This window comes from Chrysochloris asiatica, unplaced genomic scaffold, assembly GCF_000296735.1.
Source record: "Chrysochloris asiatica unplaced genomic scaffold, ChrAsi1.0 scaffold00175, whole genome shotgun sequence".
In the NCBI taxonomy this organism is placed as follows: domain Eukaryota; kingdom Metazoa; phylum Chordata; class Mammalia; order Afrosoricida; family Chrysochloridae; genus Chrysochloris; species Chrysochloris asiatica.
In genome coordinates, this window is record NW_006408693.1 from 5,690,484 (window position 1) to 5,704,511 (window position 14,028).

Below are 14,028 nucleotides of genomic sequence, written 5' to 3' on the forward strand. Positions count from 1 at the left end.
GATGCTAGACATCACATTATAGAAATCTGTTTAACCTCAAGGTCAGCAGTTCATGCTCACCAGCCTCTCCTAAGAAGCCCTAAAGAGGGTCATTATGGTTCAGAACTGATTCAATGGCACTTAACAACAACATCTTAGCTAAAGACATATGATTATTAAAGCAATGAATAAATAAAATAAATATGCACATCACATGTAAATCAGCCTCATTTCAACATACTATAGAATTTAGACTACAATGAAAATTAGTAAGCATAAGATTTCACCAAAATATACAGAAATGAATTACATTCAAGGCAATCATTTGAATAAATGAGTAAAATATTGTATCAAAATAGAAAATTCATGTAATTCTTTCAAAATTCTATCATTAAAAAGGTATGAAATTCAAACATACCTTCCTTAACATATTTAAAATCTCCCTTATATCGTCTGTTGAGAAATTGTAAATAATCCCATTATGTACTACTTTGACAATAAGAATTAATATGAGTTTAATTTTGTAGTATTCTACAATAATATACAATAGAGAATGATTTCATTTTTGTATTTATTTCCTTCACAAAAGTTTGAAAGGAATGAAACACTGGACAGTTATTTTTCATGTTAGGGGAAGGGATGGAAAATCACATAAGAGCCACAGTGGCACTGAAGCAATGGCAGGGCTGTGAGAAAAGATCCATGAATAAAAAAATATATAAAAGACATATGGGAGGGTGGGCAAGAAGCAATAAATTGTTCAAAGATACAGTCACTTACTTGGGAGGAAGTGGATGATCAGTGCCAACAAACACTAATATCCAATTGTCAGAAAAGTTTTAGAAAGAGCTCCAAAATGAATGAAGAGTGGGTGTATATAAGATTTCCATGTACCTATGATGCTTATGGATTGACCAGGTGGCATCATTGATGGCATCAAGTGTGGCAGCGGTAGTGAGGTTGGCCCAGGATTGGACATTGTTTTGTTCTGCTGTGCATAGGGTCGCTATGAGTCGGTTCCGACTCGATGGCACCTGACAACAACATGATACCGATATGATATGATACTGGGTTGTGCAAATAGTTAAAGGCTTGGCTGGCAGTTTGAATCCACCCAAAGACAACTCAATCTCTGGTGAACTTGAGGGCAACATTTTTTTGGGGCGGGGAAGTCAATGATAGGAAGTCATTGGTGATTCAGATATAGACTATCTACTTCCACGTGAGACACCCAGTTTTGATTCCTGGCCAATGCACCACTTGCACCACAGTCTCCACCCACTGGATAGTGGAGGCTTGTGTGTTGTTAGATGCTAAATAGGCTTCAGTGGAGCTTTCAGACTACGCCAGCCTATGAAGAAATGTCTGGTGATCCATTTCTGAAAATCATTTAATGAAGACCCGATGGGTCACAATAACCCAATCTGTAACCAGTCATGGGGATGACACAGGACTTGGCAGTATTTCAGTCAGTTTTACGTGGAATTGCTATGAGTTGGGCCACAGCAACTAACAATACTAACAAGATAACAGTGATGAGAATTGCAAGAACAAAAAAGTCAAGGGGGGATAGAAACAGTAAAAGAGAAAGCACTCCAAACAATGTGGTGTCATTCAATTCTTACTCTACCTCAGCAAGTACTTATACATTATTGTGGCCCTGTAGGATCAGCATTAGACTGCAAACCACAAGGTCAGTGGTTCAAACCCACCAGTTGCTCTTTGGAAACTCTATACAGGATCTCTGTGAGTTGGAACCAACTTGACAACACTTAACAACAACAATGATGTGTGAGGCATTACACTATGCATGCCACAATTCCCCTGTTGGTTTCACTTAAGATATGTTTATTGATGAGCTACAATAGAATATACATTTTACAAGAAACTGATGATAGAAAAAAAGTAGCTGTCATTGTCCCCAAGGATTGCATATCTAAAAGTAAAGGAGAGCAAATAGGTTTTTATACTGTATGGATATCCATTTGACTTATTTTTCTTTGAAGAGAGTCTGGTAGACTTCATTGTTTACAGAGACTACCTTGACATTGATGGAGGATATAAATTAATATCAGTTGAAGGAAATATATACACTGAAGTTGTAAGTCTACCATTTACTCATTAAGTGATTGTTATAAATTACAAAGTATTAAAAGCCTCCCATTAATCCATCTATAAAATAGGGCATGTAGAGCTGTAATTGGCACATTGTAATGAATTTGTTGTTTTGACATTTTGAAGAGTACTACAATTTCATCCTTTCCTTTTATGAAAATATAGTGCAAATAGTAACTTACAGAAACATAGCTGGCATTAATATAGTCTGATCCTGGAACACTAGCATCAGCTACCAGTTTCACTCTGTTATTATTATCTAGAAAAAAAAAAGAGAATGAATCAATGCCAATTCATTTTTTTTAAATTGCCACTCCTTTTTACTATAAAGATAATACAAAGTCTATAATATAACATTCCAAAATTACAAAGAGATGTAAAGTTAAAGTAGAAGTTCCCTATGATTCCATATTTCGCTACCCAGAGATAATAATTAATAAGTCCTTGTGCATATTTCCAAAAGTTTTAGGAAGCAGCCTGATTTTTTAAAATTTCATCTTTCTTTGCTAACTCAGAACATCACTTGCATCATACTAGATTATGTATTTAAGTCTGTTTCTAGACAATTCTCTTCCATTTTTCTGACTTTTATTCTCTTTATGTGAGTATTATTTATTTAATACCAAAGTTTTAATTATTATACTTAATATTTTAAGATCTGGTAAAATTATATACTCCCTGGTGTGGTGCTTCAGGATAATGTGCTGGACTTAAAGATCAGTTTTAACCACAAGGTCGACAGTTCAAACCCATCAGCCACTCCTCAGAACCCCTATACATAGTCCCTATGGGTTGGAACTGACTCGATAGCACTTAACAACAACAACACCAGTTCATTATTTTTAGTTGTCAGCAAAATGTCAAAAATTATTTTTACCAAATGGGTATTATATTTTTACCAAAATGGTACTGATATTAAGCAGATATAGAAATGATATAAAATATCTATTACTGTATAATTATTTTAAAAGGTTTTTTAAAAGGGTTTTTTTTTTTAAGTGTTTTCTTTAAAAATAAAACAATACAAAAACTTAATGGGAAGGCACTAAATGTTGTTGTTGCTCATGGAGTCAGTTGTGACTCATAGCAATCCTGTATAGGGTTTCCAAGGAGTGACTGCTGGGTTTGAACCATTGACCTTGTGGTTAGCAGTCAAGTGCTTATCCTACAGTGCCACATCAGGACTCCAAAACTCAGGGTGAGTTGCTTTAAATTCTCTGCTCATTAGTTACCTTGACTATTAAAATGTAATTAAATTACTTAGTTTTTAGAATATTCATGAGGGAAACACCTAAGAATACTCATAGCAAGCACTCAGTATGTGTTAGTGTCGCATCGTCTTAAATCTTAATCATACATGTCAAAATGAATTACCCTTCTTCACGTCGTTAAGTGTTATCAGGTCATAGTGACCCTATATATGGTTTCCGAGAGGCAGCTGGTGGGTTTCAACTGTCGACCTTGTGGTTCAAAGTTCAGTACTGACACTATAGCACCATACCCTTCTTGTTAGTAAATACAATTACCTGACTGGTGATGATGAGGTTTTGTGCCAGTGAGTTGTTTCCAACTCATAGTGACCCTTAACAGGGTCTTTGAGGCTGCAAATCTTTACAGTAACAGAAAGGCTCATCTTTCTCTCATGGAGCAACTAGTAGATTCAAACTACAGACCTTGCGGTTAGCCCCCCAGCTCATAATATGCTAGGCAACCAGGATTCCTTACGGTTACTTGACTTGCTGTTACTGTTAAGTGCCCTAAGTCAGTTCTGACTCATAACGACTCTGTATAGGGCTTCTGAGGAGCTGCTGGTAAGCTTGAACCATTGACCTTGAGATGCAAACTGACCCTGTAGTCCAGAGCATTAACCCTCAGCACCACACCAGGACTCCAATTACCTGACTAGATGTGATTGATCTGATACAGGGAATGTTTAAACAAAGATTTTACAAATGATTCATGTCAAACATTTTGATTTTTGAGTGACATTAAAAACTATTTTAATGACATTTTGACTAGTTCTGTAACTAATGAAGGGAAAGCATCATGTTTTTATTCATTTGATATGCCTTCTTATAACTGTCTAAGTCAAAAACAAGCTCGACTTTTCTTCATGGTGTAGGAACACTTCTAAAGGTCACAGAGTTTCCTGTCAAATGGAGATTTGGAAATCTCCTCTGCAAGCATTTGCTGCTAATTCTAGTATCTTAAAGCCCTGTAAGCTAATATCTTCTAAAATGCACTGTGATATTTGAAATCCTACTTCCTACATTACTCAGGGGAAACAATGCACTTCACTTAGCTAGCTCTGACTAAAACTCAGACTCTATTAAAGAGAATTCATTCTCTATGGGAAAATGTGTTACTTCATCTTTATGGGTTCTCTGCCAGCACAATGGGAGAACTTACTTAGTCTAAACATTACAGCTGGTTTGTTCCCTGTGTGTGTGTGTGTGTGTAGGGGAGAGTGTCTAGCTCACAAGATAGCTATAACTGTACAGCTTGGTTTCTAACTTAGGTTAGGGAAGTGGGCTTGTTGTCTTCAGACTGTTGACTTTAAGGGTCAGTTAATTAATATTTTTTTTCACCCAGAAAGATAGCAACTTTTAAAAGTCATACATCTCATGAGTATTAACTATTATAAAAACTAAATTGAGTGCTTCCTGAGTTCCAGTACTAGGTTATGTGATAGACATGATTATTTCATCTAATTCTTACATAACTTTATGTGAAGTGTAAAATGAATAATATTGTCAGTTTTACCAGTTCTTAAGCATAAGAAATGCTTAAAGATCAGTTTCCAAGAAAGAAGCCATTGAAATCCCTGTGAAACATAGATCTAATCTGGCAGAGAAGTTCCTGTTGTTGTTGTTATGTGCCATGGAATTGGATCCGACTCATAGTGACCCTGCACAGGTTTTCCGAGTCTATAAATCTTTATGGGAGCAGAAAGCCTCATCTTTCTCCCATGGAGCAGCTGGTAGTTTCGAACTGTTGACCTTGTGGTTCACAGCCCAATTCATAACCACTACGCTACCAGAGATATTGTCAGTTTTACCAGTTCTTAAGCATAAGAAATGCTTAATGATTATCTTCCAAGAAAGAAGCCATTGAAATCCCTGTGGAACATAGATCTAGTCTGGCAGAGAAGTTCCTAGGTGATACAAAAGGCTGCTAGCAGAAGGTTTGGAAGTTAGAGTCTACCCAGAAGAGCTTCAGAAGAAATGCGTAGTGATTATCTTCCAAGAAAGAAGCCATTGAAATCTCTGTGGAACATAGATCTAGTCTGACACCCACAGGACCATTATGAATCAACACTGACTTGACAGCAGCAGTGATTAAATAGGTTGGTAATCCCTGAAGTACCTACATATTCTCAGGCTTTTATTATGTTATATAGCAGGCTAGTAGTATTTGCTAAATTAATAGTAGTCTTAATCCAAGTCTATCTAATGAAAGTCTCACTTACAGGACCACCAAGACAGTTTTAAGAGGGTAGTTAAGAAAAAAACACCCCCTAAAATATATTAAAGGATATTGTATGCAAATGTAATATATCATTTAAAAACCTCTAAAACTTATTCTGTACTGAAATCTTGAAGAAGGCATAGAATAATTGCTGTTAAGTACCATCAAGTTGGTTCCAACCCATAGTAAACTTGAATAGGATTTCCGAAGAGAAGCTGGTGAGCTTGAACTGCTGACCTTGTGGTTCAAACCAACTTTGCCATCCATTGTATTAACCCACAGAGCTACAACAGGAGTCCATTACCAATTTGACTTTACTAAAGGTGAAAAAAATACAATGAATCCTTCTGAATATCCTTTCTTTATGACATAATTTCACCCTTAATAATTTTTTTTTTTTTTCTTAGCCTCAGATATGGAAATAATCTTTGTTCTTTTTGTTGTTTTAAAGGTTGTTTGGTATGGTGCTGTATAATCAGTACTGTACCATAAGCCATAAGGTTGGCAGTTCAAACCCACAAGTTGCTTCTCAGAAACCCTATACAGGGTCTCTGTGAGTTGGAACCGACACGACAGCACTTAACAACAATAATGACATTTACTTCCATTGTAACTCTTAGTGTCTTCCCATCCTACGTTATATAATATATACAATATGTCCAACTTATTTCCCTGACATAAAGGACCATTAAAACTTGAGATTTTGGAAACATGTTTTGAAATGTGACCTTTTGTTATTTTATTATTAAAATCTAGAGGCAGTATCATTTAGACTTTCAGCAACAAATTATAAGTTACTTCAACCATATGGTGGTAATGTGCCATGGAGTTGGTTCTGACTCATAGCGACCCTGTATAGGGTTTCTGAGGCTGTAAATCTTTACAGGACCAGAAAGCCTCATCTTTCTCCCAATGAATGGCTGGTAGCTTCCAACTGCTGACCTTGAGGTTAGCAGCCTGACTCGTAGCCACTATAGACAATTATAATAAGTACTAAATATTTCATGGAAACTGTCCTTTAATAATATATAGTTTATATCTTATAGAATTTATTTCCACAGAATATCACTGAAAAGCATGGAGCAGATAGTTTAGAAGAAATTTTGATAAAATATAAAAACATGAGAATTCCTGTAGTTCTTATACTTGTGATGCATTCAACTCAAGTTTACTCCTTGAAAGGAAGAACAAAAGGGCATATTAAGAAAGGTCATAGTTTTAGCCACTTAGAAATGCATCACTGACATTACTTATTTCCTCTACAATGTCTTGTCAACTTGCTTTTAAAGTCATTTATTTATGATTTTTCTTGTGCCAGAAAGGATTTTAGGTGGTTAAGGATATTTGTATTTTCATCATTTTCCAGTTTTAGGTATTAACTGGTTCCATTAGTTTCCTACCTCCTGTATCACATTTCCCTAAATTTGCCTCCTTCATGAATCAGTTATACTCTAGTTCTAGAATGTCAGAATTGGCCCATTTTCTTCCTGTCCATATCATTTATAACTTTACATCTGTGATTATATATTTCTCTGTGTACATGACTTTCTAGACAGAAACATTTAACTTTTAAGAAATGTAGAACTTTAATATATATTAGAAAAGATATGCAACTTTCAAAATATAAATGCTATGAAGTTGTTGTTGTTAAGTGTTGTCAAGTTGGTTCCAACTCACAGGGAACCTATGCACAACTGAAGGAAACACAGTCCACTCCTGTGTCAGCTAAAGAAAAGTTATGTTGGATCCCATTGTGCAGTCACTGTGTCAACCCAGCTCATTGGGGGAGCTTCCTCTTTTTTTTTTAACGACCCTTCATGTTACCAAGCATGATGTCCTTCTCCAGAGACTGTTCCCTCCTAATAACATGTCCAAAGTACATGAGATGAAGTCTCATCATGCTAATTTCTAAGGAGCATTCTGGTTATTTTTCTTGCAAGATAGATTTATTTGTTCTCCTGGCAGTCCATAATACTTACAGTATTCTTCACTAACACCATCATTCAAAGACATCAGTTATATTCTGGTGTTTCTTCTTCACTGTCCAACTGTCACATGCATATGAGGTGAATGACAAAGACATGACTTGGAGGCACACCTTAGTCTTCAAAGTGACTTCTTTGCTCTTTGACACTCCAAGAGTTATTTTGCAACAGATCTGCTGATTCCATGGGCATTGATTACACAATCCAAGTAAAACCAAATCCTTAAAAGCTTCAATATTTTCTGCATTTGCTATAATGTTGCCTATTGGTCATGTTGTGAGGATAATTTTTTTCTGTACATTGAAGTGTAATTCATATTAAAAGCTACAGTTGTGATCTTCATCTGCAAATACTTCATGTCCTCTTGACTTTCAGCAAGCAAGGCTGTGTCATCTGCCTGTTGCAGGTTGTTGATGACTTTCCTACAATACTGATACTGCGTTCTTCGTCATATAATCCATTTTCTCTGATTATTTACTCAGTTGTTGTTGTTAGGTGCCAGCCAACTGGTACCGATTCATAGCGACCCTATATACAACATAACTTTACTCTGTAGACAGACAGACTGAATAAGTATGGTTAATAGAATATAACCCTGGCACATGCCGTTTCTGATTTTAAACTACGAAGTATTCCCCTGTTCTGGTCTAACAATTGTCTATTGATCTGTGTTAAGTGTTCTGAAATACTCATTCTTTGCTATGATATCCATAGTTTGTTACGATCTACAGTCAAATGCCTTGGCACAGTCAATTGTTGCTGTTGTTAAGTGCCGTCGAGTTGGTTCCGACCCATAGTCAATAAAACACAAGTAAACATCTTTCTGGTATTCCTTGGTTTCAGCCAGGATTCATCTGATGACAGCAATGATATCTCTCATTCCACGTCCTCTTATGAATTTGACTTTAATTTCTGACAGCTCTCTGCCTATGTATTCCTGCAACTATTTTTTAATTATCTTCAGCAAAAATTTACTTGTATGTGATATTGATGATATTGTTCAATATTTTCTGTATCTTGTTGGATCACCTTTCTTTGGAATCTTTGGGCACAAATATGAATCTTTTCCAGTTAGTTGGCCAGGTAGCTGTCTTCTAAATTTCTTGACATAATCTACAGGTGTTTCCAGCACTTCATCAGGCTGTTGAAACATTTTAGTGCCATAAGGTCCTTGTTTTTCATTAATGCCTTTGGTACAGCTTGGACTTCTTACTTTAGTATCATGGTTCTTAATTATATGCTGCCTCTTGAAATGGTTGAACATCAACCAATGTTTTTTGCAGCTTTCAATATTTGCCCATAGAATCCTTCAATATTGTAAATCAAGGCTGAGATTTTTACTTCAGCTCTTTCAGCCTTGAGAAATGCTGAATGTGTTCTTCCCTTTTGGTTTTCTAATTCTAGGTCTCTTGCACATTTCATTCTTATACTTAACTTTGTCTTCTATGGGTAGGTACCTTTTGAGATTTCCTATTCAACTCTTTTTACTTCAAATATTTCCATTCACTTTAGCTACTCTATGTTTAAGAGCAAGTTTCTAAGTCTCTTCTGACATCCACTTTGGACTCTTCTTTCTTTCCTGTCTTTTTAGTGACCTTTTACTTTCTTTATGTATGACGTTCTTTATGTCATCCATAACTCTTCCAGTTAGTGATCATTATTGTTCAATGGGTCAAATCTGCTCTTGAGATGGTCTCCAAATTCAAGTAGGAACTATGCAAGATCATATTTGGCGGGGGAAGCAGCTGCTACAACGAGCGGGGGAGGCAGGAATAGCTGTGTGAGCAAAAGCTGGATGGGCACTAGGGCAGGGGTCACCACCACCTAGGCGGTGAAGCGCAAGATCCAGGTTCTGCAGCAGCAGGAGTATGATGCCAAGGAAAGGCCGATCGTCACCAGCGGGAAGTGGAGGGAGAAAGGTGGCCCAGGAACAGGCTAAGGCAGAGATGGCCTCTTTGAACCGTAGGATCCAGCTGGTTGAAAAGGAGCACTTGGGCACTGCCCTGCAAATGCTGGAGAAGCTGCTGAGGAGAGCGGAAGAGATATGAAGGTTATTGAAATCCGGGCCTTAAATGATGTAGAAAAGATGGAACTCCAGGAAATCCAGCTTAAGGAAGCTAAGCACTTTGCGGAAGAGGCAGATGGGAAGTAAATTGGTGATTATTGACCGGGACTTGGAACGCACAGAGGAGAGCGCTGAGATGGCACAATCCCGTTGCCGAGAGATGGATGAGCAGATCAGACTGATGGTCCAGAACCTGAAGTGTCTGAGTGCTGCTGAAGAAAAGTACTCTCAAAAAGAAGACAAATACAAGGAAGAATTTACTGATACACTTAAAGAGGCAGAGACCCGCACCGAGTTTGCCAAGAGATCAGTAGCCAAGCTGGAAAAGACAATTGATGATTTGGAAGATAAACTGAAATGCACCAAAGAGGAACACCTCTCTACACAAAGGATGCTGAACCAGACTCTGCTTGTTTTCAGCTTTAAGGTATCTTGGTGCAAGGTGATTTTTACTATATTTTGTCAGAAGTGACCAAATAAATTAATATGATGAGACCTCTGTGTGAGATCTCATCATTGACCCATCCTTTCTCCACTCGCTTCCTAACTACTCACAGAATGGATCATGTGTCCCTCTCTCTGGTGGTCCTTTATTTGCTCTCCTGCTTTTTTTTTAAAAAAAGAAAATGATTTGTCCTTGATTTGCCCACATGAAACTCATCTCATCACCTTATTCTGAGTCTGAAGCTGCTGTCTTTCACAGTGCCATCTCAAAGGTTTTGCATCAGTCAGTGCTGGAGAAATCTTGAATATCTTATACACAAAGATTTTTTGAAATTTTGTATGATTTCAAAACTTTGCTTCTCTGGGGTTGGGATGCACTGGTCACCCCATTTGGCTTATTTCTCTCTGCAGTCTGTCTGTATGCTGGCAGTGTATGCCCATCTTTTAAAAGTCTCTTCCTTAGCCAGCGCCCCCTTTTGGTGACGTTTCTGTGAGGTATGTCAGGTGGTCATCCTGCAGTCTATTGGCTTCAAATATATTCTCCATTGGTGTGGTCTCTTTGGGGGGCCGATTGGGAAAAAGAACAACCAATAGTGCAACTGTTTTGATACTGAAAATTGACAAGTGCCTCTTTTTTTTTTTTTAATTATGAACCAGTCCTTCCAAAAACAACAACAACAAAAAAAGAAGATGAAATTTTGGTTCTTGTACACGTGCTTTAATTTTCTTTGGCTTCAACTTGAACTTGCATATGAGTAATTGATGATCTGTTCCACAGTCAACCCACAGTCTTGTTTTGACTGATGATATTGATGTTCCCCACCATCTCTTCCCAGAGATGCAATCAATTTTATTCCAATTTTTATTCTATCTGGTGAAGTCCATATATATGGTCACCATTTATGTTATTGAAAAAAGGTATTTGTAATGAATAAGTCATTTTTGTTGTTAAGTGCTGTCAAATTGGTTCTGACCCATAGCAACCCTAATGAAGGCTTCTGAGGAGCAGCTGCTGAGCTTGAAACACCGACCTTAGGGTCTGCAGTCCAGTGCTTATCTTACAGTGCTACACTGTTGGTTTTGCAAAATTCTAACCCCATGTTGTTTCTGTCACCAAGACCATAATGATGCTTCTTCTTTGTTTCCAACTTTTGCATTCCAATCACCAGTAATTATCAATGCATCTTGATTGCATGTTTAATAATTTCAGATGGAAGAAGTTGGCATTGTTGTTAAGTGCCATTGAGTTTGTTCCAACTCAGCAACTCTGTGTAGGGTTTCTGAGGAGTGTCTGGTGAGTTTGACCTTGTGGTTCAAGCTTACTTTGTGGTCCAGTACTTATCCTACAGTACAACACCAGGACTACAAAGAAGTTGGTAGAATTCTTCAGTTTCTTCCTCAATGGCTTTGGTGGTTGGTGTGTAAATTTGGATAATAGTTATATTAACTAATTTCTGAGATCTTCCTTATAGGTGCAAAGAAATTATCTTACTATAGATAGAATTCTATTGAAATGTTCTTTTTAAATGATGATTGCAATACCATGTTTCTTGAATTTGTCCTTCTTGGCATAGTAAATCATAACACTGTCCCATTCAAAATGGCCAGTACTAATCCATTGCAGTTCATTAATACCTAGGATATTAATGTTTATGTGTTTCATTTCTATCTTGATGTCTTCCAGTTTTCCTAGATTTAGATTTCATATATTTGAACCAAAAAAAAGTTTATGGCTGTTTCTTCTCAATTTGAGTTGTGCCCCATCAAAAAATAAAGGTCTCAAAATCTTTATTCATATACGTCATTAAGGTTGTCTATACTTTGAGAAGGCAGCTCTTCCCTAGTCATATTTGGAATGCCTTCCAACCTTTTTGCTGAATTTTCTGGTACTATGTCAGACAAATTTTCAATTCTAATGAAGGTTTTCAGGGGCTAATTCCTTCTTCTTAGTCTATTCTAAGTCTGGAGGCTCTTCTGTACAACAAACTGACAGATTCATGAGAAATTTTAAATTTAGTAATATATAAAAACGAGATTTTTAAAAGCAGTATTGATAGAGTTTTGGAATCTCAGAAATATCATATTTCTATTTTGCAATATAAACTGTATTTTATATAGTTGAAATACTTGTTTAAAATGTAGTATCAAACGTATGTTGTTGTTGTTATCATTAAGTACCCACAAGTTCCAACTCATTGCAACCAAATACAGGGTTTCCGAGGAGCGACTGGTGAGTTTGAACCACCGACCTTGTGGTTCAAACCAACCTTTCAGTTCTGTGCTTATTCTACAGTGCCACAACAGGACTGTACTATCAATAGAGGAACTCTATGCTTTCCTTTTGAAATCACTGTTAATCCTTAAAGCAATAATGCTGTTTCTTTCTATTGATGGAAAAATGAAGGTGTACTTATTAGAGTGAGGCACACTACTAATTCCTCTTTTGTAAAACCAGTCCTGGAAATCAACATTTAGTCTGATCTTTAGTGGATATTTTTCAATGTACTTTTTATATTAATAATACAGCATTGCTTTGCTCTTAAGGAGTCCTAGTGTGTTACTGTAGGGTAACCAGCAGACCACCAATGGCCAGCTGCTCCTTGGAAATGCTATGCAGGGACACTATAAGTTGTAACTGATGGCACACAACAATAACATGCTCTAAAGATAAAATAATGTACAAGATTTTGTAAAAATTTCATTTTTGTTAGAAAACTAGGTTCTACAGGAAGATGCTAAAGAATTACGTTACTTGGATTAAATTACCAAGCTAAGCAAATATTAGGTCCACAGTTTCTTGCATTTGCATAAAGTGAACCTTGTGTGAGCAAGGTGAGAAAAATGTATATTAAGTTTCAGAAATATGAACAGAACAAAAAAGACCAAACATGCAATAGAATATATTAAAGAAAATACAAAAAAAAATTTTTAAGGTGTATGTTGAGGTCATTTTAAACACTTCATAATCAAAATAAGAAACAATCAATACACATACATGGTTTTATATTTGGAAAACGGTTTTTTGCTCTATTCCATGGTAGGTCAGCATCAGTTGAAGAAAGGTCCTGAAGAAATTTGGGTAATTCCTGTAGAATAAGTTAATTGAAAATTTTACATTTACATGGTAATATAAACAAGAAGCAACAAAAAGACTATCCTATATTCCAAACAATTTTACATTTGAGAACACCAATCATAACAACAGAAACCAGATCAAATGAACAGTGATGAGCTTATATGAACTTTCACCTTGAGTAACCATAATAAAGTTTGCCAGTTGGGCTATGTTTTTATGTTTTAATGTCTATTTAGTAGAAGAAAGGGTGTGCAATGGTTTGTTTTTTGTTTTTATCTTCTGAGGCACTATGATTTCATGCCTGTTAATTGGTACAACACTGGTCAATTTGAGGATGCCAAAGGTCAATTCCTGTTCTCAGTATGAATTGTTAAATTGAATGGAATGCAAAGGTGTGATAGAGAATTATCAGATACAGGATGGAGAGAGGGTCAAGGAGATCTATTTCTTGTATTTTGGTGAAAATTCATGATACTAATTTACTTTGTTATTTCTAATACATAACTAAGAAGACTACTGTAAGAAAATATTACCATTTTGTTTACTTGATAAACTATATTATGAAATTTACAGTTTTCCATTTTAGAAAAGTCTCAAGTTGCCAAATTCCTTAAAAAGAGTTAATATGTATGTTTTTAAAAAAATTCAATATCATTATGCATTATTTGTTTCCACTAAATAATTCACCTTTCCTTCTTATTTTTTTGTTGAAAAGAAAATCTGGACAGTCATTTGCATGTGACCATCTGTTATAACAGAGGAACTGTGTAAGTATCTGAATTTGGGTATGTGGACACGAAAGGCTTAGAAAACAGTTTTTAACCAGGTGAGGAAGTTTAGAACAGCTTCCTTGTGTCAAGGTTTTAAGAGTATATGCCGCTATATTTGTAAGAATA

General features: G+C 36.2%; 1 protein-coding gene and 1 pseudogene across 1 annotated transcript in view; one reads left to right on the forward strand and one right to left on the reverse strand.

The window, feature by feature from the left end:
* PTPRQ (protein tyrosine phosphatase, receptor type, Q) overlaps positions 1-14,028 on the reverse strand; it is a 338,184-nt gene that overhangs the window by 28,838 nt on the left and 295,318 nt on the right. The window contains exons 38-39 of the mRNA XM_006871836.1: positions 13,052-13,142; positions 2,277-2,353 (exon numbers count right to left, since the gene is read on the reverse strand). Coding sequence (XP_006871898.1) covers positions 2,277-2,353; positions 13,052-13,142 — 168 coding nt within the window. The remainder of the gene's footprint in view (positions 1-2,276; positions 2,354-13,051; positions 13,143-14,028) is intronic.
* LOC102826945 lies at positions 9,343-10,084 on the forward strand (annotated as a pseudogene).